This window comes from Tachysurus fulvidraco, chromosome 4 (assembly GCF_022655615.1).
Source record: "Tachysurus fulvidraco isolate hzauxx_2018 chromosome 4, HZAU_PFXX_2.0, whole genome shotgun sequence".
NCBI classification, from domain to species: Eukaryota; Metazoa; Chordata; class Actinopteri; order Siluriformes; family Bagridae; genus Tachysurus; species Tachysurus fulvidraco.
This window is the reverse complement of record NC_062521.1, coordinates 21,314,699-21,341,208: the sequence shown is the minus strand read 5'-3', so window position 1 is coordinate 21,341,208 and position 26,510 is coordinate 21,314,699. Positions and strand designations below refer to the sequence as shown.

Sequence of the window (26,510 nt, the reverse complement as noted above, 5' to 3'; positions counted from 1 at the left end):
CACCTACATCAGTGGTCTCAAATTGAGGTCTGTGACACACAGCCATGGGATTAGTTAATTTAGTGAATCCAACCCAGTATAAATATACTATAGTAAATATAATGTACCATACAACACGGAATTAAATATACTTAGCCTGTTTAAGTGGTTGTTTGAATTAAATATTGATTAAAAAAAGCTCTAGGATGCTAGTAAATATTCATGATATTATTGTAAATAATTAAATTAAGCGCATCAGGAAGATTTACACTTTTAATTCAAATTTTCAATTTAAATGGCGCTTTTAACAATTGACATTGTCTCAAAGCAGGTTTACAGAACGTTAACATAGAACAAAAGGTTATTATAAAGAATAATATAAAGATTAATATAATACAATATACAAGATTAATATTAGATCTATTTAAATGTGCTTGTATTTATCCCCAATGAGCAAGTCAGGTGACTCAGGTGACTGTGGGCAGGAAAAACCTTCTTTAAACGGTAAAGGAACAAACCTTGAGAGGGACCAGGCCCAGAAGGGAACCTCATCCTCATGTGGGTGACACTATAAATATACAGTCTGATAAATGATGAAATGATGCACAAAAAATGTAAGTGGTTTAAAGCCCCAGGATCTGAATGAGTCTAAAATTAAAGATTCAAAAATGTTCTGGTCTTTATTGTATGGTCTGGTCTTTATCAGCAATCAGGTCTGCGTTGAACTCAGTGTTAACGATGACCATTAGTTCCTCAAGATCGCTCAGTTGCACTATTATAAACTGTCGTAGAAAGGACATTATTTACATGTACATTACTTACTGTCCAGTGTCACCCAAATGAGGATGGGTTCCCTTCTGGGCCTGGTCCCTCTCAAGGTTTCTAGCTCATATCCTCTCAGGGAGTTTTTTTTTGCTGCCATTGCCTCCAGCTTGCTTGTTAGGTATAGGGATAAATATACAGTATTTTAAATTAATATTTTTAAATTAATTGTAAACTTTAATTGTATATATTCACTTATTTATTTTTATATATTCACTTATTTATTTATTTCTATTTCTTCTTCTTCTTCTTCTTCTTCTTATTATTATTATTATTATTATTATATTTATTTATTTTTCTCTCTCCTGTTTCCATACTTCTGTAAAGCTGTTATGGAAATAAATAAATCGAATAAAATCGAATTGAAAAAAATGCCAACACCAGACACGTTCAGATGGAATGAGTTTGTGTGCAGTCCATGTTGATTTGTGGACCATGTGATGGTTTTTGTATTGCAAAATTGTATTGTATCGGTTGTAATGCAACCGAGAGCTCTTGAGGAACTAATGGGTCATCATAAACTCTGAGACCTGATAGCTGATAAAGACCAGACCATACAATAAACACCAGACCATACAATAAACACCAGTCCATTTTTGAATCTTTCATTTTAGACTCATTCAGATCCTGGGGTTTTAAACCACTGAACATTTTTGTGCATCATTTCATCATTTATCAGACTGTATTTTGAACATTGAGAGATTTCCCCATTGTGGGACAAATAAAAGTGTATATACTGTAGTAAGGTGAAGGTATAAACTTATTTTGATCCCAACAGCAGAGGGAAGCAGATCCTGCTGTAATCTCTAAAGGATGACGTCATTCAGCAGCGCAGAGTCTCTCTCTCGCTCTCTCTCTCTCTTTTCTGTCTGTAAACAAAATCTGCCATGTAGCGCTTCATTCTGCCCCTTTTCTACCCACACACTCGGTCTCCCTTGAGTAGGACGCCGTAGTTTGAGGTGTGTTGTGTTCTATATCACGCGGGTCGTCGTGTCTTGTCTCTCCGCGTCGTTTTAAATGTCCCCCGCGGCGAAGACGGCGCTCCTCCCGGCCGTGTGACAGGCGCTTTCCCGGGCAGAGCGATGGCCGCACCTGCAGAGCAGGATCTCACCTTGTCGGAGGCGGATTCTGGGAAAGACAAATCGCAGGTTTTTGGTGTTCTCCGTCTGCAGGAGGAGAGTAAAAGCGGTGGTGAGAAAGCAGCGAGCAGCGTTAATGCTAACAGCAGCAGCAGCAGCAGCAGCAGAACAGACCTGAGATGGCAGGCGCCCATATTCGCGTTAGCTCGTAAAGCCTCAGAAACGCTTTCAAGCGGAATTCACGTCCTGCCCAAAGTGTCCGAGCCTAAAGTGTGTCCTTTCTCGGAGGAATGGAGCGTCAAGGGTAAGTAAATTTCACTTAGGGACGAGCTAAAAGCTATAGGGAAGCAGACAAAAGCTCTGGTCATACAGTCCAGTCTGTGTTTATTTATAAGGAGCTGTTAATATTAACGGTGCTGATTATTGACAACACGTCCAAATGGCTCACAAACAGCTTCAGCGTCATCGGTCAGTTCTTAGTTTACAAAGAAAAGGGTTTAAAGTGCTGACGTGTTTGTGTTTGGACGTCTAGAGCTCTTAGTGTAAATAAAGGCGTTTAGGGATTGTGGATGGGATTTGGCCTTGAGATGAGGAATAGTCAGGATGTATCATGACCACGTGGTACAGATTGTGTCCAATCACAGAGCTTGGACACATCTGTAGCTGTTGATTCTTCATTTGCTGTTTTTAAACCTTTTAAAGACCACAATAACTAAAAAAAATATAATAAATGGTACTATTTTAACCCACCAGGATAATCTTATTCGGGTTAATTATACTAAACTATTCTCTAACAGATCTCTGTTAGATCTGACAGATGTTTGTTAATAAAGGGGATGTGGTAGCCTAGTGGTTAAGGTGTTGGTCTACTGACCGGAAGGTCATGGGTTCGTTTCCCAAATCCACCAAGCTGCCACTGCTGGGCCTCTGAGCAAGGCCCTTAACCCTGAATTGCTCAGTTGTATAAAATGAAATAAAAATGTAAGTTACTCTGGATAAAGGTGTCTGCTAAATGGCGTAAATGTAAAATAATGTTATTTTTAGGCCAAATTTACATTTGTCATTTAGTAGACATTTAGCCCTTATATCCAGAGTGACTTACATTTTTATTTCCATTTATACAACGGAGCAATTGAGGGTTAAGGGCCTTGATCAGGGGCCCAGCAGTGGCAGCTTGGTGGACCAGGGATTTGAACTCATAACCTTCTGGTCAGAAGTCCAACACCTTAACCACTGAGCCCCAAAAATTGTTTTGATGTTGATGTGTAAATCCGTTCAGGTCAAATTACAACCACTAAATGTGTATAAAATATATAAATCTGTCTTCATAGAGAGTCTTGTTATGGTGGTGACTTGTGGACCCCGCAGTGAGAACCTCTAATCTATTGGACTTTAGTTTAAATGAAAATGTTTACATCTCGTTTACGTCTTGCATGGTCTGAGCACAAAAAGCTATTTTTATTTAATTTGTTTATTTAATTTGAACGATTTTAAACTTTGTTAGAATTTGTTTTGTTAGAAAGGGTAAACAATGAATTAATAAATGAGCCAAGAGAAAACTTGCCATGACTCATTGATCCTCTGATCTGATCTTATCTGAAGAAGGCAGGTTATGACATCTGGCAAAGTTGTAACAGAAATGTTAGCATGAATGTGTGGGTGGTGCAGTAAATGATATTGAGAGGACATCCAGTTAAAGCTGTTCGCAGAGTACAGAAAAAGGTTTGGAAGCATTCATAACAGCAGATATTTTAGATAATATGTACAATCAGTACAATTAGTTTATTAGTTACACTAATATCTAAATGATGTTTTCATATATTTATATTTTATAATACTCAACCAATATTGTTACTTCCCTTGTCTGTATAGAGCATAGCAAAAGGCATTATTTCACTACAGCTTCACACACCAGTGAAAACAGACACACACACACACACACACACACACACACACACAGAGAGAGCTACTTAAAAGTTAAAGATTAAGTTTGCCTGTTAACTAAGTCAGCTGAATTGGCTAATGATTGGCCGCATGTCAGATGTATGTAGTATTCTACTTTCTACTAGTGCATTTCCTGAACATCTATAATAACTCTTCATGACTCAGTCACTCAACAGTTAATATTAAACTACATCCAAATACAATTCTTTTTTTGTCTCCGCTGTTTTCTAGCCTTCCGGGATCCTATGGCTATGGAGAGGGCCAACTTGCTCAACATGGCCAAGCTCAGCATTAAAGGTCTGATCGAGTCGGCTCTGAGCTTTGGTCGAACGCTGGACTCTGATTATCCCCCACTGCAGCAGTTCTTTGTGGTCATGGAGCACTGTCTGAAACACGGGCTTAAAGGTACAACAGTCAGTATAATAAAATGTATGATTGAGTTCATGTTTCTCATCCACTTTTCACAAATCACATATTGTCAGTCATGTAAGATATGCATTTATCATTAACATTGGAAAAATCATATCAGAGAATAGGTACCATTTTGTCATTGCTGGAAATGGCACTAATATCCTTGGGTTCGGACTGACTCACAAAAGATGCCTTTGTTGGGTCAAGCTTGTGACTTGCTTGTGCTTCTGCTATTAAAAATGTAGTTCTGTGCAGTAAAAATAGTTTCTCTGCTTCAGTGAAGAAGACGTTTCTTGGATACAATAAGTCTCTGTGGGGACCTCTGGAGATGGTGGAGAAGCTCTGCCCAGAGGCAGGGGAGATTGCAGCCAGTGTTCGAGACTTACCCGGCCTCAAGTATGCACACAAACACACTAGTAGACTTCTAGTGCAAAATAAAGAGTTTATTTCCATCAACACTGTAGCTTTAATTTAATTCAGTCGTTGTCTGTTATATAGAGTTAATTCAGTACAGTTTTATTTGTATAGCAGTTTTAACAATGGACATCATCACAAAGCAGCTTTACAAAAATATTGACATTTTTTACATCTAAAATGAGCAAGCCAAAGGTGATTGTGGCAAGGAAACACTCCATGAGACGACCTGAGAAAGAAAACCCTAGACAGGAACCGGAGTCCATCATCATCTAGGTGACACTAAAGAGTGCGTTTATAAACAATTATTTACTGTAACTGTATATTATATGGTCAAAGGAGCAGGTGGGGTGGTGTTCTTTGTTAGGTGGTCGCCACGGTGGAACACGTGGTCCGCGTATTAGGTTTTATAGAGTTGAAAGTTATCTCTATATTTGGACCAAATCAAGAGCCGGCAGAATCCAACAGGATTTATAAAACTGAGAATGTAAAGAATATTGAAAATACGGTGTACGGAGGAATGGCCAGGATCCCGCTACAAGTATCCATTGTTGGACAATTAGAGAAAATGTTTGGTGTTGTTATTCTCTCCAGGCAGGTTTCAGCATGTAAATAGCATTCCTTAGATTTAAGGTCAAAATATTAAGTAGATGTTTGTTTTTATAGATCCATAAAGAGATCTTATCAAAGTCCTGTTCTCGTGTTCTCTGTACGTTTATTTTAGATCGAAAGAGCTAGCAACTGAAACCCATAGCCATCTGTGGACCAGCCCTTTTCCTGTGTACAGGACCGCACTTTATAGACAGATTAATGTAAAAGGGGAAGTGTAGGTGTCAGTTCAGTTTCCCTGTCAGACATGAAACTTGCAAGTATAAAAAACCACATCATTCTTTTAAACCACTTGTTTTGTATGAGACTAACGAACAGTTTTAATTCACCGTTTTCTGTCATTGTGTAAATTTTGGACACACAATCTAGAGAATGATTCACAGTAAAATAGTCAGTCAATGTCACAATGTAAGTGTTTTTATACCACAGCGCTGTTGAATTCTTGGGCAGAAGGTGTGAATAAATTTGAACAGAAGCCACGATCGTAATTCAAGGCAAAATCACCGGTGTATAATATTAAAGTGCTCATTTTAGTACATTATTATTAGAGTAACAGCTTACACAGAGTGGATTAGCAATAAAGTGTGTAAGTGTTGCTATAAAGGCAGGTTTTGTGCTTAGTAACAGTCAGATACGTGGCTTGAACTTTAGGCTTTCCAACAGGGGAAAGTGTTCAGGACGGTGGATTGTGCGGTTTGTCTGTAACATAACAGAGGAACAGACAGAACAGCTTTTTGTATCAACCATTGTACTGTATGTGACCTGTAGATTTGTTAACAGGAACTAACTTGTTTCAGAGATGTTCCACAACATACATGCTGTCATTAATACTTAAATAAGAAAACAGGCAGGTTGCTGAGGTCTAAGAGGAATAAACCAGGAAAATAATTAACTTTGGGGTGGTAAAATAAAGTCCAGTGATTTATAGGAAGATTTCTTGGTATTTGGTAGATTTATAGGAAGACCATTGGTGTTGACTACAACTGGCTGCTTCCCTTTTGTTCCTCTTTAAATCTAGTTATTGTAACCAAAGCCAAAGATGTCTGAAAGACGTCTCGCTGGTTAACCGTGCACAGCTTTGACACGTCTAAATCATGCATATATATATATATATATATATATACCAGATAAGTCATCTTATTGTAGTTTTATCACTGGATGGTCTGCATTGTCTTTGCTACTGTTGTCTGCCTCGTTTTCTTTATGTCTGTTGCTTTTAGAGCTTAATCAGGTTAGAGGTATGGAAAGCTTTTGCTGTGGTCTGTGCTGTGTGTTTACATAAACATGTTGACGTGAGTCTGTTCTGCCCTGCTGGAGACTTCAACAAGCTAATGATCCAAGCTAAACACTGATGTGTGTTTACTGTGTAAAATATTAAAGGAAATAAAATAGAAAACCAATATTAATCCCTTAAATAATAGGATTCATTAAGATTATGCACTCTAAATGTGCAAATTGACAAAAAAGGATTTTTTTTTAAATAGACCCAGTAATAAACAGATACATGGTGCAGAAAGGACGTTTCTGTACTAAACTAGATAGATAGGTAGGTAGGTAGATGGATGGATGGATGGATGGATGGATGGATGGACTCATAGATGGATGGATGGACAGACTGATGGGCGGACGGATGGATGGATAGATAGATAGGTAGACAGGTAGGTCAGTAGGTAGATAGATGGATGCACAGATGGATTGATAGATGGATGGATTGATAGATGGACAAATAGACGAATGGACGGACAGACAGACAGACAGACAGACAGACAGACAGACAGACAGACAGACAGATAGATATCCAGTAGTAGCAACATACAGAGAAATAAGATTATAACAACACAATAAAACATGTGCAAATGAGGTTCAATTGTTTTTTTTTTGTTTTTGTTTTTTTCTGTTTTTTTTTAATAACTAAGACTCTGAGTCACTCCTCAGTTTGTATGTTTCCACCCTGCCGTACCTGAGAGATGTTGGCCAGGGGGACAAATGATTTCCTAAGTTTTATCAGTCGGCCACTAAACACACTCCTCTGCCTGGTGAACATTCTGTGCAGAGGGTGGTGTGTGTTGTAAAGGACGGAGGGCAGTCTGTCAAGGATATCAGATGAATGTAAATATATTTGCACTATTTCATACTGGAGCTCTGTTTGTTGTGTGACACCTGTGTGTCACTGCAAAACATGGGACATGGAAACGTCAGATATGAATGCTGGCTGTGATTCCAGTCATTTAAATTATTACTAATATTTAACATTGTACCAACATTTCACTTTTACTGCTGATTACTACCGAATGTCCTTAGCTTGTTAGCACACAGTGTTTGAGGTGACTGGATTGTGTACACAAGGGCTCGTTTTCCACTCACAAAGTGTGCATGCACTTTTGTCAGGACTCCACTGGGCCGAGCGAGGGCTTGGCTGCGACTGGCACTGATGCAGAAGAGATTAGCGGACTACCTACGTGTACTCATCACCAGGAAAGACATACTGAGGTAACAAATTTTAGATTTAAATCTGATGTTAATCTAGTCTTGCTTAATACTTATTAAATAAGTCCTCTGATTCATTATTAAGCATGTTTATAAGCTGGTTAATAAGGACTGCACACGAGAAGCAGTGAATTCAACTCCTTGTTTTCCTCATTCGGTATCACATATGAGCAGAATAGCAGAGACGACAGAAGTACTCCAGTTTAATCCAGTTTCCTGCTAAGGAATGTCATCAAGCTGCCGCTCCTGCTCTCTTAAAGCTGCGTTGACTCATGAGTCAGTGTCATAAGCACATTGTTGGCTCTGTTTTGTGTTGCGTAGTGATTTCTATGAAAGCTCGGCAGTCATGGTGGAGGAGGAGGGAGCCGTCATCGTCGGTCTCCTGGTGGGACTCAACGTCATCGATGCCAACCTGTGTGTGAAGGGCGAGGACCTGGACACCCAAGTACGGGAAATTCTCCTGGATCTATTTTCTTTTATTGAGGGCCATATTATTAGACATCTGATATATGTACGTTTTATGTATAGTGCTGAGATTCTTTGGATTAGTTTGGTTGGGTTTCCTTAAAACCATGTTTATCGTGTTCATTTACTTTATGCTAATAAAGTGCTCTTAAAATGAAATCAATTGTGAGGAACATTTATAGAAAGAGGAAAATATTGAAGCCGTTTAGCTCCATGTCCTGTAGACCTTTTTGGCCACCGATTGTTGATACATTTATAGAACATACAGTATGTACTGTATATTTACTTCTGTAAAGAAGATCTTGTATATTTTACATAACATTTTTTACATGTTAAACTTATATTAAGTTTTAAATCTTCAGGTTGGGGTGATTGACTTCTCCATGTATTTAAAAAATGATATTGATGACTACAGAAGTGAAGAAAGGTAAGGAAACATTCCATTCTTCCAGAAATCTATTGAAATGTATAGATTATTGTATGTATGTATAAATGTATGTATAAATTAAATGTATTATTATTATTATTATTATTATTATTATTATTATTATTATTATGACATGGAGCTGCAAAATAATGATGGTTTTTGGTCTTAATATTATTTACTATAATATTGTAATGAAGATTTTTTTTTTTAATTCGAATTATTGAGCATTATAAGCAATTAAGTCAATAAGATTGTATTCAAATATAGATTCAATGTTGAAGTTACTAAATTAAAATGAACTTGGTTCTATTGAGTGTATCCTTTTTAAATATTCCACATAAAGGCAATTATATTGAATACAAATGACTCCCCATTGCAATAAATGTAAACAAACGAATATAACTAAACATACAGACTTGTGCAGCAGTATGATCTAATGTTAGCCAGATAGTTTCATTAGATTTTAAAATGTCATTAGTTGTGCAGCTCTAATGATCTGTCTAGATTTTGTTTATGTCCAGTCTTCATAAAAAAAATCAAACAACAGTGTATTTTATCATTCATTCGAAAGAAATGGGCAAATCGCTGCAATATTGGACCAGAAGAACTACGTGGAAGAACTAAACAGGCAGCTCAAGTAAGCAGTTATTGTTCTGTGAGACCAGCCTGTATGATGATACAGTATTCATTTTAATATCTATTAAAGCTAAAACAAATCATTTCCCCACCTTAGTTCTACTGTTCAGGGTCTGCAGGGGCGTGTGGACTCGTTAGAGAAATCCAATTCCAAACTCATCGAGGAGGTACGAATGTTTACAGGAACCATGTGGAGTAATTCTGTGTCATGAAGCCTGCTATGATCTCAGGGCTTCTGTTTTTCTCCTGTAGTTGGCAATAGCCAAAAACAACATCATCAAACTACAGGAGGAGAACCATCAACTAAGGAACGAGAATTCCTTAATTATCATGAAGGCTCAGCGACGTCTCGAGGTATCTGTCTGTCTGTCCGTCTGTCCGTCTCTGTCTGTTTGTCTGTTTATTCGTGTCTGTGTATCTGTCTTTCTGTCTATCTATTTATGCATCTGCCTGCCTGCCTGCCTGCCTGCCTGCCTGCCTGTCTGTCTGTCTGTCTGTCTGTCTATCTATCTATCTATCTATCTATCTATCTATCTATCTATCTATCTATCTATCTATCTATCTATCTATCTATCTATCTATCTATCTATCTATCCGTGTCTGTGTATTTATCTATCTATCTATCTATCTATCTATCTATCTATCTGTCTATCTATCTATCTATCTATCTGTCTGTCTGTCTGTCTGTCTGTCTGTCTGTCTGTCTGTCTGTCTGTCTGTCTGTCTCTGTCTGTTTGTCTGTTTATTCGTGTCTGTGTATCTGTCTTTCTGTCTATCTGTTTATGCATCTGTCTGCCTGCCTGTCTGTCTGTTTGTCTGTTTATTAGTGTCTGTGTATCAGTCTTTCTGTCTGTCTATCTATTTATGCATCTGTCTGCCTGCCTGCAAGTCTGTCTGTCTGTCTGTCTATATATCCGTGTCTGTGTATCTATCTATCTATCTATCTATCTATCTATCTATCTATCTATCTATCTATCTGTCTGTCTGTCTGTCTGTCTGTCTGTCTGTCTGTCTGTCTGTCTGTCTGTCTGTCTGTCTGTCTGTCTGTCTGTTTATGCATCCATCTATCTATCCATCCATCTATCCATCCATCCATCTTATCTATCCATCTACCTGTCTATCTCTGGCCATGAGAACAGTGCAGGCTGTATGAGGTGTCTGGATAGAGGGGATGTTGTATGAGGCCCTCATGTGTATCTGTGAGCTCATACAGGCAGAAGTGTTACATTACACACTGATGCATCATTTTGAAAAGATGTGGCGTCTCTACACGTCTCAGAGGAGGAACAAATTAGGCTTCACTATTCCTGCTCGGTACATATTACATGGAGACTAAACCAAAGCAGCTCATCCTTTTGGGTTTTATGTGTTTTCTTGTGTGTTTACAGCAACAACAAAAAATGATAGCGATGTTGAATATCTCGAATTTTGTCAAATTTATCTACAAATATTTATTCTAAGATTCCAATTCTAGGAGGATTATTAGAACTTATTTATAGGCATATTTTATTCTTTTTTAAGTGAAATGAATCTTTAAAATTATCAAAAGAATCTTTCAATAGAACAGGAAAGCTTAAAAATAGTACAATGTGATCAGAAATAGGCATAATTACCTTGGTTCCTTTTTATAAGAAATACTACTGTATACTATATTGTTTAAACTGTATTCACGATATTGTAGTTTGCTAAGAGGTGGGAATTGGCAAATAAACAAAATTGGGAGAAAATTGGGGTGAAGCTTAATAAGTAGCTTGACGGTTGTGTGTGATATTCATGACTATGACGATGTTGCTCTGTTCTTGCTCAGGTTACTCAGGGGGACGTAAGCTGTGAGCTGGACACCTATAAACAGTCCAGGCAGGGCCTGGATGAAATGTACAACGAGGCACGGAGGCAGCTTAAAGAGGAGTGTCAGCTCCGGCAGGTCTCTTTTCAAATGTTTTATTTTGTTTGGTTGTTTTTTTTAGTATGTTTTTATAATCAGGATATAGTGATGTGGGAATAGTGATGTGTACAGGGATGTGGCAGACTAGTGGTTTAGGTGTTGGACTACCAATCGGAGGGTTGTGAGTTTGATTCCTACGTCCACCAGGCTGCCACTGATTGGCCCCTGAGCAAGGCCCTTAATCCTCAATTGCTCAGTTGCATAAAAATGAGATAAAAATGTAAGTCGCGCTGGATAAGGGCGTCTGCTAAATGCTGTAAATGCAGTGACATTGAACACTCGGGTGCCATTTTGTTCTTTAATGATTTACATATAAACTATCGATTTAATGTGTACTTAAAGGAAAACATTCTCCCCGAACAGCTTGCATATAAATCCTAATATTTTTATAATAGTTTTAGTTTCAGCTTGATTTTAATATAACGAGTGACCCGGCTGTGTTGTAGGATGTGGAGAACGAGCTGGTGGTGCAGGTTAGCATGAAGCAGGAAATGGAACTGGCCATGAAGCTCTTAGAGAAGGACATCCATGAGAAGCAGGACACTTTGATTGGCCTTCGGCAACAACTAGACGAGGTTAAAGCCATCAATGTGGAAATGTACCAGAAAATGCAGGTAGAGATGTAAACCGTTTTCACCGCTAACAGTCAAACGTATATACACGTCTATTTTTTAAAAAGAATCCTTTACCGTATCCGTCACCAGACGTCCGACGACGGCATGAAGCAGAAAAACGACATGATCGCACGATTGGAGGAGAAAACCAATCAGATAACAGCTACGATGAAACAGCTAGAGCAAAGGTGAGTGACGTTTAATATCAGACCTTCTGTCTGGCGTAATGCCGCGTCCTATTCCAGTGGTGCAGACGGCTATGATTTAGCAGAAGGAAACTGTCTGCTACTAATTATTGCTGGCAAATAAAGCAAATTATTGTTCTTAACCTGATTTACCAACAAAAAAGGTTCTAATTGTGCATGTGTAAATTATGCACAATCTAAGAACATCAGGGGAAAAAATGAAAATTGATTTAATTAAACCAGAAGCAAAAAAACAGCTTCTCGACGGGATAAACACATCCTTGAGTAATCTCAGCGTAAGGCCGGCTTCACACGACGCGTAAACAGAGCCGAAGCAGTGCATTTCTTTTATTTTTATTATTTTTTTTTTTTAGTGCTTATGCTAGCAGGTTAGAACGCCGAGTCTATTTTTGCTGCACGTCTCGTGCTGTATTAAAGTGACAGTTCATAGGTTAATGTAAGAACGAGGAGTTTTACCATACATTTACATTTACGGCATTTAACAGACACCCTTATCCAGAGTGACTCACAACTGAGCAACTGAGTGTAAAGGGCCTTGCTCAGGGGCCCAGCAGTGGCAGCTTGGTGGACCTGGGGTTCGAACCCATGACCTTCCGATCAGTAGCCCAGCTACCACATCCCCATACAATCTTCTAAATCTTCAAAGTTCCACACAGTCACCGTTTTAGTTTTAGCAAAACAAATCATGTTTAAATCTACTCTAAAGATGAATTTTAGCATCTAAACTATAATACATCTACACAGCACGCTATGTTTATCTGGTGGTGGTGTGAGGTGGGTGTTCTAGTGGAACATCTAGATTTTCTATTATATTTTTTGATATTTATTTCTTCTTTATATTGTATTCACTTGTGTTTTATTTTTATCCCTTTATACCTTTTTGATCTCTTTGTTCTATCGGTTATTTTTATACGAAGGACAGTCGTAAAAAAAAAAAAAAAGCATTTCACTACACGAACTGTGTGTGACGGGTCTGTGAGGAATAGGACTTGAATCTGAGATGCAGTCTGTTTAACACTATTTATTTAACATCAGATTAAAGCACCGCAAACGTTCTTGTGGGGTTCAGCTGCGTGCTACAATTACCAGTGTGACAGTACAACAGTACAACAGTAATACTTTTACTCTGCTTACGCACACACACACTGTCAAACAGATAGAAGTGTGACTGCACCTGATTAAAGAGGCTCCAGCGTTTCCTCTCCGCCAGACTGGCATGCACGTTATTTCTGCATGTTTGTGCTTTTCATATTCGTACTGATGTCCTTTCTTCCATCGTGCCACTCATTCGTTAGTGTGTTGTTTTGTTTTGTTTTGTTTTTCTTGTGTTGTGTGGCATGATGCTGTCAGAGCAGAGCTGAGTCTGTCAGCTCTCTCTCTCTCTCTCTCTCTCTCTCTCTCTCTCTCTCTCTTTCTCTCTCTATCGCTCTCTCTCTCCCTCACACACACACACACACCATCTTTCCCTTTTCCTCATTAATTTACCACCATCTTGGTTGTGCTTATTTAAACGAATGCATTGCTGAACGACTTTTTCAGAGCTTTGGATGACATGGAAATTCACTGATGTTTACATCCTCTTTCCCTTTTTGTTCTTCTCTTTTCTTTTGGTTTTCTTTCTCTTCATCCACTACCCTATTTTAACATTGTCATTTTCTGCGCCCCCCTCCCTCCTTTTTTGTTTTGTTTATAATGATTAAAAACTAAATAATGTTACACAACGTAGTGATAAAGATCTGCTCAGCCAGACCCGGACTCTTGCCATGTCGTTTGTAAAATGTGCCAGTACAGATACGGAGCATCAGTACAAACTTGTTAAAGATATTTCTTTCTGAATTTAGGACAGTTTGACCCTTTTCCTGTAACAGAACATGTTTGGCAGTATACATATTGTGAAAGTAACAGGTTTTACTTCCCTATAGTGGCATCTTCTTTTCTTTTTTTAAGGTTTGGTTCAATGGATATTTTTTCCCACTTGATTTAATTAATGATTTAATCCGAGTTCATTCTTGTGGCACTGTAACACGGCAAGTGTACTAATGTACGGTTTTAAGGCGACACTATGATGAATCTTGTCTTTTATTCAGCTTATCAATAAATTTGACATTTTAAAATAGTCTTTATTTATTGAATTATTTATGATGCATTTTTTTTAGCGCAAAACAAACCCGATACTTTTTTTTTTACGTTTAAATTCACCTCTTTTCGGATTTCAGTTCAGCTCTTTTTCCCCCTTTCATCCGGCTTTTTGCTCTATTTGTTGGAGATCTTTCATGAGGTAGTTTGCCTGTTGAGTTTTAGCCCTCTTTTTTTTCTTTTCCTTATTTGTTCCATCCCATTCCCACCCCCTTTACCCTTGTGATCGGAGCCTCAGTTTTACCCAGTTGGTTTGAATTACACCAGATTGCAGGAAGCGGAGAGGGAGCGACTCAGCACCGAGGACGGAGTGCGCAGGTTCAAGCAGGACTTTGCCAACAAAGCAGACAGCCTCCAAAAGCAGATCACTCAGAGAGAGAAGCAGATGTAAGTAGTGTGTTTTACATTTATTAAAGCTGCTCCCTTCTTTGTGCAACTTGTGTGTGTGTGTGTTTCACATCATATTAATCTACACCAGCACTTACAGTTCAGGGTAACTGACATGATGAAATCTGTCTGTTGAGTTGATTTACTACTAAACATTTAAAATACTAGAAATCCTGAACTTTCATTTGAAATGTTCCTGGTGTCTGAAGGTTGCAGCTGGAAACAGATTTGAAAATCGAGAGGGAATGGCGACAAACTCTACAGAACGACCTGGAAAGAGAGCAAGAGACCATCATCCAACTGAGGGCTGAAGCTCAGAATATTAATGTGCTCAAGAAGGTAAAAAAAAACTAATGCTTGTAATAGAAGTAGAGAAAAAAGCACATGCTCATTTAGTTAAGTTTAACTTTTGTTCTCAGCTGTTATTTTACACACACACACACACACACACACACACACACACACACACACACACACAAAGTGATAGAAACAAAGAAAAGACATTCTCTGGATCTGTACTGGAGGAAAAAACACTATTATTCTAACACCATTGTCATAACTCCAAACTCTACCCTAACTGGGTTAAGATCTGGGAGCTGTGTAGGCCGTCGCAAACGATTTCCATCATCTTTATCCTCACCGAACCCTTCAGTGAGCTCTCACTGCCTGTAGCTGTGGGCGGAGTCATAGAGAGAGACCACTCCCATTAGAATCCAAATATTTCATTACAGTCAGAAGAACCTGCATACTTTTTTTTTTTTTTACTTTTACAAAAGTGTAGCAAAACATGTCAACATCATACCCACAATTATAACAGAAGCAGAGTTTTTACACATGTAGTAAGCACTCATGAACAGTAACGAAATCACGTCTCATGCCGATAGGAATGGAGAGTAACTTGCTGTGCTGTTTTAGGAGTTTCACAGATTGCAGGATGAAAACACGCAGCTGAAGGGGATCTGTGAGGAACAAGAAAAAGCACTAGAAGAGCTGGGCTGCAAGCTCAGCGAGTGAGTTCACACCATCACAGTATTTACAACTGGATTTATTGTTGACTTGGTCATGTTCTCAACAGAAAAACAATCACTGATCATATTGTACTTGTTGTCTTTCATGTTAGATCAAAACTGAAAATTGAGGACATAAAGGAGGCTAATAAAGCGCTTCAGGTTTGTGCTTCATCAAACATTGTTGTGATTGATTGTGAAGCTTTAACAAGTTAACAGAACTAGTAATGCACTGATTCCAGACAGAGAATAGAAACCGAAACTGATCTCAGTCTGAAACGCTAGACTCCCACGATCCACTGCCACATTTCATGTTCTCTATACGTACTTCCTCCGCGTGAAAAACGACATGCACAGTAGGTAGGGCTGGGCGATATGGCTGAAAACTGTTTCATATCGGTCGATATCGATAATTATTGATATTTTTTATGACCCATTTAAAATAAGGACCAGGAGAAAAATATATTACATTTAAACATTTTTATTTTAAACTTAACCTTCCTCTGATCATAGTCCCCTCAGTTATTAAGACAGAAATGTCAACAACCAGGAAAACTTGCGTAATAATTACAATGTAAACATAAGTCTAAAGTCACAATGAACACAACAATTATATCTTAACATTTAAGGTGCAAAATGAAGGAAATGCTTAATAAAGTGTAATAAAATAGTGCAAAGTGTTAAATATAAACATAGAGAAACGGTCTTGCATAATTTGCAGACGACATTGGTGTGACTACGGTCAGACTTATAATATCCAAAAAACTGCCATACTGGCGAGTTGACTTTTCCTCTTTTATTTACAATTTTCTCGCTCGCTGCGGCTCATTTTCTGTGTATCAGTCGCCAGTTACTGAAGAGGGATCCAGCAGACCAGCACGAGACAACTATATGGCGCAACCAAACTGTTACATGATTGGCTGCTAGCGTGTCGCTCCTTACGTTGCTAGGTTACCAGAGAGTGAGTGCCCTTGTCAATGCAAGAATAAAAATTATCGAACACATTTTTTATTGATATCAATCACGTGTCTATCGCGATACATATCGTTATCGTTTTATCGCCCAGCCCTAGTAGGCTAATTGTAGGCTAATAGGCCTTCATTAGGTACAAATAAATTTTGCATTATCGGTGCCTGGAGCTCTGATATCAGAAATGTTTGAAAATGGGATCGATGCTTTACTGATTATAGCTGTAACTAATGCAGATTGACTAACCTGTACACTGGGTGTAATTTTAGGGTGGGCAGGTATGGCTTAAGGACAAAGATGCCACACACTGCAAACTTTGCGACAAAGAGTTCTCCATCTCCAGAAGAAAGGTCAGAGCCATAAATCCAAACTCATCTGCTCTTTACTGTCTCATTACACCCAAAAACGTGTCGGAATGAGAAATGCTTTAATCGCATATAAAAACGGTTATAAACATGGCTTAACAAAATTTATTTTTAAAGTATAGAGATGTGAAACGATTTTGAGTCTGTTAATTTGTTTTGAAGAATTTAATGACATGCAGTGTCAGTTTTCACATGGAAAATATCTCGGACATGTTTGCCCATGAGTTAAAGAACGTCTTCAGTGCAGATTCTCCTCATTGCTCTTCATTCTTTTCACAGCATCACTGTAGGAACTGTGGAGAAATCTTCTGCAATGCTTGCTCAGATAACGAGTTACCCCTCCCCGCTTCCCCGAAGCCTGTGCGAGTGTGTGATACGTGCCATGCTCTGCTGCTCCAGCGCTGCTCCTCCAACGCCACATAAGATACACATCAGCGTGTGCTGCCCAAGCGGCCAGCTTTGGCTTTAAACGTGCCGTGATTTCCTGCAGTGTGTCAAGCTACAACACAAGTGACCAAAATGGCTGTTTCCCAGTGTTTGAAGTTTACATTTCATGCAGCAGTTCTCCCCGTGGACAGCGTGGAAGTGAGGTAGCTGTTTCACGTTAAGTGCCCAGTGAAGGACGTGGGTACGGTGAACATACTGGTTCAAGCCCTTGTTTTTTTTTTGTTTTTTTTTTAAATATTCCACTGCCTTCAGCACTACAACTGAGCAGCACTAAAGTGTACACTAATTCTCCAAACAAGTGAACAACATTCCAGTCTCTGTTGTGAGGAACGCAGGGCGAACAGTACATTCTTTTGTACGGTGTTAAAACATGAAAAGCTGTATAATGAAAATACGGAGGGGGTTTTATCAAACTTTATTTTGTATTAAAATGAATGTGTGCCTGTCTGAGAAGCACCATGCCTCTCAAATAGGCAAAACTTTTTAATAAGGCACTAATGTTTTCAATGCTGCTCGAGTTCGATCGGGACGGATCCATGACATAGCAATCAATCACGACGTCCTGAACAAAGTATTGTTCTACACTATAGTACATTACAGGCTGTACTTAGATGCCAAGACTTTTCCTAAACTGCAGATCTAACTGCTTGCCTCCGATGTTTATTACGGTTCGTCTTAATGAGTGTAAACTGTTATGGAAACAGTTGTTAAAATGACAATAAGTTTTGAATATTGCAGTGTACGGACCTGTGTACGTTTCTTTAAATCACTAAACCAAATCGAGTTTCTGTGCTCTTTACTCTTATTTTTTATACTTGCTTAAATTAGACACTTCCTTTAGGATTAGTGTTTAACGCATGAAGGCAAACTTCAAGATGTTTAGCTGTATTTCCAAGTTTATAGCACAGATTTCATTCAGAATATGTTCAGATATAATAGTTTCGGTGTTAATGGAAGTGTTTACAGTAAAGTATTTACTGACTTCATTTTAAAGTGACAGCTACAGTGCAGGATCCATAACTATCTGCATAAACACCCAGAATATCGATCTAAAAATAGTCTCTAAAAAGTCCCCGCTTTAAGCCTCAGACTAGAACTAACTTTAAAAAAGCTACATGAACTGACGGTAGCAATTTGTAAGAAATGTCCTGTATATGAGCTGCTGAATGTATAAAATCCACTCACTGATCATGATTCATCATTGTAATATAAACATTCTTTAATTTCAGACATTTGCAATATAGGTGTAAAAGACTGAAATATTTCTTTACAGCATACATCAGATTAGAAGTGAAAGGTTCCTGACGTGTCTAAATAGCGTAATCTTAAAACTTTCACTCGGTTTCACATGGTTTGCAATGAAAACAAAATAAAACAAATGTTTATTTTGAAACTAACAAAATATTTAACTTTGGAAGTTTTAAATGCAATGTGAACAATGCTTCACTCTGCAGTTAACATAATTAACTAAGAAAAAGGTTAACGGTTAAAGAATGTTCATTGCTGAGGGGAAAAGGCTTACGGATCATAAAGACGGCAGCCCATCACAGTGTCGTTTGAGATTGCAGAGCTACAGACACAACTCATAATAAAGCAACACTAATAAAACTCAGAAGAATCAGATATAAAACTTTTTAGCAAAATGTACAGTAGCTGTTCAACCTATATATTTACTTTTTTTATATACTTCATTTATACTTTAAACTCCACTCTGTCTGGAAAATATTCAGATCAATTTTCTATGAATATGCAAAGACGCCTCTATACAAAAAGAAAAACCTTCTGACTTCCAGTTGAAAATATTTTTTCTTGTAAAACTATGTCTTCAGTACATGCCCCTTGGCCCGCTTCGAGAGCCCATGCCTGCAGAGTTGCCATAGTAACTGCCACCTCCACGACCTGGTTATCCATATATATATTTTTAGAACAAAGGAAATAATTACATGCATAATAATTTTTGCCAATGCATTTAAGCAGTGAAAAAGTGACACCCACCCATTTCGGATGCTCCACTGGAGGTTGAATTTAAGAAAAGCTCGATGTAACGGTGTTCTGTTGGGGCACAACAAAGAAAACAATAAGCAACGAAATGCACCATCTTTGATACTGTAATATGGATATGATAAAGAGCAAAGCACATACGCATATGATTCTTATCCTTTGACATGGCTGACACGGCATCTTCGTGAGTGGCAAATTCTACATCTGCCTCTCCTGTGGATTTGCCGTTGGGTCCGACGTCAATATGCACACGGATTGGATGCAGTGGTGCAAAGAACTGGAACAAGAGAGAATTTTTGTAACCATCAAGCTAATGATCAGGAAGGTTCTTAAAGCGAAAAATGCCGTTGTGCTGTGTCTTACATTGGCTACGTCTGACTCTGTTGCACGGAACGGAAGGCCTCTCATGTGGACGAAGTGTCCACTGTGAAAGCCAGAGCCTGTGTCCCCTCCACCATAGCCATGACCTCCCATTCCTCCTCTTCCTCCTCGGTCTCCCCTTGCACGCTCTTCAAATATTCCATTACCAAAGCAGTAGTTGTTAAAACCATTATAATTGTCAAATCCACTGTAACCTGTGGAACAGACCGAAGTTACATTTCAGAGCTTTGATATGGAGTTTATATGTAAAATCTCTCTCTACATATATATCTCATCTATTTATCTCTACGACAAACTCATCAATATTTAAACGTATTGTGACCTTAGCATTACTAGTAGCTCTGTGATAATAATGAAAGAAAGAAAGAAAATACAAGTGTATTACAAGTCATGCTATTTCATTTAATATCAACCCAGCAATAACTTGACTTAATTTAAAATCAACTTGACTATCAAAGAAAACCATCACTTTTAAATCAAATAAATAGCATTGTGTAAGTCAGGATAGAGAGAAAAGCACAAGGACCATCTTAACACTGATTTCAGTGTGAACTGATTTTTTTTTTTTTTGTATTTTAAAGCAGGGCAATGTGAGAATTATGCGCCGTTGTCTGCATTCAACTTTTGACCAAACATCTTTTGATATAATTGAGTCGTCTAAGCTAATAATCAGGAGGATAATCCATGTTTGAGTTTAAAAAAAAGAGAGAGAGACAGACCACCCACAAACAAGCCTATAACAATTTAGCACATGTATAATTCAGATGTGAGCATTATATTTATTTATAATATTGATTTATATTTTGGCTGAAGAGAGTTTGCTTATAGAGGAAGGATTTGTCGTGATATTACAGACCGAGGTTTCACATCTCTGTTCATATCTCAGCTCAATCCTTTCACTTTTTTAGCCCAGTTTTGACTGAATACATACCACCACTGTAACTACTTCCACTGCGCATCTGGTCCAGAACAGCACCTCCTCGTCCAGGACCAGGACCAAAGAAGCCCCCACGGCCCATAACCGGTCTGTCATATGGGCTGGGTCTTTGCCCCATCATCCGCCGGGGGACCTCGTAGTATGCACGGATTTCATTTCGGCTACTTTTGAATATCTCTATGTACCTGAGTTTTTGAAATGCAGAGTATTAGCAACACAAAAAAAAAGTTGCACTTGTTTTACAGACATGAAGAGAGCTTGGTGGGTGGGCAATGTCCCAAAAACCCATGATTTATTAAATTACCTCAGCAAACAAAAATGAGTGGATGTTTACAGATCAGAGGCAGGGACAAAGGGCCTAATGCTACTCTCACTCCAATACTTTACTATGAACAGCCCATACAGCTTTAAACATCTAAATCCTAAACCCCCCACACAAGATAATGCTAAGCATATAGTTTACTCCTTAAGATTATTTCCACCCATGTTACAATATGTGAGAAACATGCCAAGTTTAACATTATAATAACAATTTTTTTCTAAAATATAAAGATGCATGACCCCCAATCCCACATTACAGATAGCATTAATCACCCAGCCCAGTCTTGCCAGCCCCACCTGTGCCCTATTCTTTCCTTGTGTTTCCCCAGAGCTTTTTCTGCTATCTCCTTTGAGGCAAACTGCACGAAGGCTTCCCCTGTGCTCCTCCCCTGGTAGTCCATCGGCAATGTAATCCCATTTGGCACGATTTTCAACCCTTTAACCCAAGGACAAATAACCCCACAGAGGGGGACATGTTAAATAGCAACATTCTCATGTGTAGAAAAGAAAGTCCCCCCCAAACTTAGTCCCTTAAATCATCCCATATAAATAAAAACAATCCTAAAATCACACAACTATTCCTAAACAAACAAAACTAACAGTTCTGTACAAATTAAACAGTCAAGTGTATTCGACTCATGGTAGGTTAATAAGTGAGACTATGTTAGTCACAAATTGAAGATCAACATTGGGCAAGTAAAGTATACATGTTGATCTTTACTATGCAGGAGTCTCATGTTACATTTTTTATTTTTTATTTTTATGAAGTAATGAGTAATTACTTAAAGACGACAGTAATCTCAAAAAACAAAACACAGAAGTTAAAAACCAGAACTTGTTTAGATTAGAAAGCATACCTGAAAAGAACTGAACTATCTCCTCCTTACTGCATCCGAAAGGCAGTCCTCTGAGCCTCAGCATGCAGCCGCTGCTGCTGTCGTAATCCGTTGGGCCGCAGCGTTTCAGCACCCAGTCCATCTCACTGCGATTTGACTTGAACACTGCAAAATGTGATACACTCAGTATCTGCATTAACACTCATAGTCCACTTGTAGTCTGATTTGGAAAGTTAGCACATTATTCAAGTGGTCATGTAAACAACTTATGCCAGCCCTTCTCCAGAGGGACTTACATTTAACTCATTTTATAGAACAGAGTAGTATAGAGTTAGGGGCCTTGCTCAGGGGCCCAACAGTAGCAGATGGTGGTCCTGAGATTTGAGTCAACAGCCTTCTGATCAGTAGTCTAATACCATAACTTCTGAGCTACCTCTTCCCTTTAACCAGTCAGCAGGTTAAAAACGGAAAAAAGAGAGAGATAGAGACACAGAGAGACCACCCTCAAGCAAGCCTATAATAAATTAGTGCATATTAATTAGTCTTAAATGAGCGTAAGACATTATATAGTGGTTGAAGAGTGTTTGCTTATAGAGGAAGGATTTTTAATCGATTTGATAACCCATTCCTGCTATATTCTCCAACATGACTGAGCAGGTGGTGTTGATTATTTTAGATATTTTTATAACTGCGGTTCTGACAATAGTGCCCGCAAAAAAAACAGCCAGGTGATTGGCTGATTAAAAAAAAAAAGTAACATTTTTAACAACAATATCCCGCAAAAAAATAGGAGAAGCTGGTGAGGATGACTGTTCATAACTGTTATAAAACAGGAATTTGTGTAGCATTAATTATTACATAAACCCTGTTAAACTGCTGTGATATTAGGGAAATGAGACACATCAGGACAACACACCACCATGCTGTTGAATTTTCCCATATTTCAATTCCAAATATTAGATAAACATTGCTATGATAATGACTTTTTTTTTTTTATAATTCCACTAAAAAACAGCTAACAGTAATTATCTGAACAATTTACTGCATGGAAACACTGATTAAATCTGATTTTTTTTTTATTACTGTGTACATGTACTTCAATATCATCCAAAACAAGAGTCCAGTTTAAATACCGCATTGCACTGTTTGCACCAGGTTGCAAAGATGCACTTTATGTGGCTAGGACTAACTTACTTAAATCCTTAGCTCTGTCTTTGTTCTGTGTAGTCAAGTGAAGAAGCTTTTATTGTCATTTCAACCATATATAGCTTTTTTTCACACAGTGAAATGAGACGACTTTTCTCCAGGATTGTGGTGCTACATAAAACAAAGACAGGGCTAAGGACTTAGTAAGTTACTCCTAGATACATAAAGTGCATCTGTGCAACCTGGTGCAAACAATGCAAGACAAAAGACAATGTAGCACCAGGGTCCTGGAGAGACGTTGTCTCGATTCACTACGTACTGTGTCAGCTATATATGGTTGAAATGACAATAAAAGCTTCACGACTATACACTTGAAATGATGTGTCTATTACCTTCAATATATCGATGGCCCATATATTTTCGATCTTTTGAGAGGGCTTTTTTAAAGTCCTCTGCTGTTTTTAGCTCGATGAACGCCTCTCCGCTGGGCCTTCCCTCCTTGGAGAAGGTGAAACACACACCATTCACTTTCCCTACAATATCACAGTCTACAAGACAGGAAATAAGACAATCAGAACAGTTTGGTCTTAACGGTTTCCAGTTTTTCGATAAGAGCTTTGATAAGTCACACTCTCACACAATTACAACAGAGTTTACCAGAAAAAAACGAGGCCACTTCTTCCTTGGTACATGACCAGGGTAAGCCTCGGATGCGCACCACGTATCCTTCATCGCTGTGAGACATATTAATACCTGACCTGAAGGCAGCTACTGAAATGTACAGAAATAAACAAACACATCATCCATAGTTAAAATCGAGTTTATACCTTTAAGGATTCTGTATCGCTAAACAAACACTGACCGACTGCTGCAGTGCATCTCATCATAATGAACACACTTTAAATATCACACTGCAGCTTTATTACCTTACCTCATTCACACCCTCACATTAAAAACAGGAAGTGCAAAATTAGCAGTATGTTTTTAATATGAACTCATTTTATATGATAGCTTCTGCAGCTTTACAGAACATAAACATAGAACAAAAGGTTATTATAAAATAATAATAGAATACATAAATTCAAGATTAATATTTGATATATTTAAATGTGTTTGTATTTATCCCCAAATGATCGAGTCTGATGTGACTCTGGTGACTGTGGGGAGGAAAAACTCCCTTAGATGGTAAAGGAAGGAACCTCATCCTCATGTGGGTGATACTGGAGGGTGTGATTATAAATTTACAGTCTGACAAATGTATTGATGAGGAGATTGTTGTCCTCACAGACCACATGGAGTTCACACCTCCTATTTAGTATAGAGTCTGACTGGAGCTGGAACATCTCTAGATGCCTCAGGATCCTCACAGGTTCAGCCTCATCTCAGTGGAGGTCCAAAATCTTATGTTGCTCTACATGACACCAAGCATTAAATGGTACATTAACATCACTAACAGTATGTTATTCACTGCACACTTTCCCTGACTACTTTAACTCCACCTCCTAATGTCATACTAACAGACATGAAACTTTCCCCTTTAAACAGTTCCCTTCAAAGTAAAGCCTTTCAAATACAACTTAACCTTACTGTTTACCCGTTTAGTTTAAAATGCACTCAGATAAAGTTGTATGATAATGTTATCATAAAACGTACAAACACTATATTTCTCAGCGCCCAGGAAGTTGTTAGCAAGCTAGCAAACTAGCATTAAGCTAATTTAGGTTAGCTTAGCAAACTGGACCGAACTGGACACCAAATACTGCCATTAAATAACACTCACACTGGCTCATGTGGTGTTTCCGCGTATCTCAACTTGTTTAATATAACAAATGAATGCATTTATTTATATATAGATATATATATATAAAACTGTTAAGATATATTCATCATTACCTGGTATATTTATCCACAGTCTGAAGCCTGTCCTGTCTCTACAGGTAGTGAACAGCCAGTTAGCAACCATAGAAGATAGACAGGGTTGCCAGACTCATCCATGTAATTCCCCTTATCTAAGCATTAGTAAGGAATACATGTGACTAAGTGATCCCTCGAGAGGCGAAATTTCCTTTTCATTAACAGCAGGTACTGAATTATTTTATCCTTTTTTTCGTATTACAAACAAACTGTAATAGTACAGGTAGTTCAGACCGTAACACACGAACGATAAGATTAACCGTTTATTTATATTTCTTTTTCTACAATATGGCAACACAGAAATATGTGCAATATCGCGAGAGTTGATGTTTTTCTCGTTTAGCCTTGGGTCATTTGTGCAGACAGGCAGAGGTTTGGTTACAGTATGGGGCAGTTTATAATGTGCTAGATCTAAAGATCTGGATATTTCTGTTACTGGACCCTCATTTATAATTTCATTTGTATTTCTTATATAAAACTTTGCATGCATGCATGCACACAGGAAGGTATTAATAATTTTATATTAAGTCTTAAATTACCTTAATGTATATATGTCTAATGAAACCTCTGATGTCAGTTAAAGTAAATTATCATGTGTTTTATTTTTCATTCATTTCCATTTAATGCTTTATCTTGTTCAGGGTCATGGTGCATGATACGCATGGGACACAAGTCTATTTTTGCATCACACACACACACACACACACACACACACACACCAGGATTCATTTAGAGTCAGCTATCCATTAGATCAGGAAGAAGCTGGGGAACCGGTAGAAGTGATTGTGGAACATTGCTCCCTGAGGTCCTATCAACAAATGCAGTTCAGTAGACATTTTGTATTTCAATGCATAATAGATTTTTTAATCACATTTTTTATCCCTAGTAGATTGTTTATTGATGCAGAACATCAGCAGGCCTAAAAACCTCACTGACCATTGTTAAGTATGAGCCCATTTTATGGAAGCCAGGGAGATTATTTATTAAAGGTGTCAGGCAGAACGCCAGTGTGCTGACTATTAAACAGTGTAGTCCTTCTGCAGTCTTTTACAAACAGCTTCAACGATAGAGAGAAAAAGGCCGTCAACCCGACATCTGACTATAATTGTTTCAACAGTAGATTTCAATAGAAATAATACATTATTTAGCTTTTAAAAACCATTTTTACAGAGTACTCAAGATGCTGTTCGCTCCACTGTGGCCTCACACCGAATTAATTGAGCTGTTGGCCGTAGTGCAGTGCGCAATTCTGTTTGTCATATTGATCGAGATGCTGGGATTCGCTTCAGAAATGCAGCTAATCAATTTTGTGAATGGAACTCACATGCACATTTATACAGTATTTAGAAGGGTTTAAAGTGTGGTAAGTCTCTGACAAAGCTTTGTTCTGTTTGTTTGTAGGGTTTTGTTTTGTTTCTCCTTCATTTCACACTTACAGTATATCAGAATAAAAGATAAAAACAATGCAAGTGATCTCACAAACCAACATTTATCCTGAGCATATACAGTAAATACACCCCGATGGGATGCTAGTCCATAACAGTACACTTACATCTAGGACATTTAAGCTTAACCAGTTTATATACTGTCATGTGTCAGTCAAGTGTCATGAGGTGAAAGGAAAT

General features: G+C 38.1%; 2 protein-coding genes across 7 annotated transcripts in view; one reads left to right on the top strand and one right to left on the bottom strand.

Moving 5' to 3' along the window:
* Positions 1–18,128, top strand: part of rufy2 (RUN and FYVE domain containing 2) — a 19,746-nt gene extending 1,618 nt beyond the window's left edge. Inside the window, exons 1-18 of one of the 3 annotated variants that reach the window (XM_027174953.2) lie at positions 1,535–2,184; positions 4,056–4,229; positions 4,514–4,631; positions 7,647–7,748; positions 8,067–8,190; positions 8,573–8,637; positions 9,209–9,274; positions 9,371–9,440; positions 9,526–9,627; positions 11,081–11,197; positions 11,665–11,832; positions 11,923–12,020; positions 14,442–14,561; positions 14,771–14,900; positions 15,477–15,571; positions 15,682–15,730; positions 16,807–16,887; positions 17,182–18,128. In XM_027174953.2, the coding sequence (XP_027030754.1) occupies positions 1,884–2,184; positions 4,056–4,229; positions 4,514–4,631; positions 7,647–7,748; positions 8,067–8,190; positions 8,573–8,637; positions 9,209–9,274; positions 9,371–9,440; positions 9,526–9,627; positions 11,081–11,197; positions 11,665–11,832; positions 11,923–12,020; positions 14,442–14,561; positions 14,771–14,900; positions 15,477–15,571; positions 15,682–15,730; positions 16,807–16,887; positions 17,182–17,325 (2,124 nt within the window). In that variant the 5' untranslated portion in view covers positions 1,535–1,883 and the 3' untranslated portion in view covers positions 17,326–18,128. Of the gene's footprint in view, positions 1–1,519; positions 2,185–4,055; positions 4,230–4,513; positions 4,632–7,646; positions 7,749–8,066; positions 8,191–8,572; positions 8,638–9,208; positions 9,275–9,370; positions 9,441–9,525; positions 9,628–11,080; positions 11,198–11,664; positions 11,833–11,922; positions 12,021–13,764; positions 14,562–14,770; positions 14,901–15,476; positions 15,572–15,681; positions 15,731–16,806; positions 16,888–17,181 lie in introns of those variants that run through there. The other 2 variants (XM_027174954.2, XM_027174955.2) reach the window with 2 other exon arrangements.
* A 415-nt stretch (positions 18,129–18,543) lies between these two features.
* On the bottom strand, positions 18,544–25,019 carry hnrnph3 (heterogeneous nuclear ribonucleoprotein H3 (2H9)). 4 transcript variants are annotated; one of them, XM_027174956.2, is made up of 10 exons: positions 24,865–25,019; positions 23,629–23,742; positions 23,364–23,519; positions 21,847–21,990; positions 21,287–21,425; positions 20,663–20,853; positions 19,714–19,925; positions 19,492–19,627; positions 19,345–19,401; positions 18,544–19,248 (listed from the first exon to the last, which is right to left on the bottom strand). In XM_027174956.2, the coding sequence occupies exons 1-10, from the start codon at positions 24,932–24,934 to the stop codon at positions 19,175–19,177; spliced, it is 1,293 nt and encodes a 430-aa protein (XP_027030757.1). In that variant the 5' UTR covers positions 24,935–25,019; the 3' UTR covers positions 18,544–19,174. The 4 variants fall into 4 exon arrangements, with proteins under 4 accessions (XP_027030757.1, XP_027030758.1, XP_027030759.1 ...); XM_027174957.2 differs by having other exon boundaries at positions 23,629–23,739; positions 24,865–24,971; XM_027174958.2 differs by lacking the exon at positions 24,865–25,019 and adding an exon at positions 24,277–24,788.
* Positions 25,020–26,510: the final 1,491 nt, after the last annotated feature.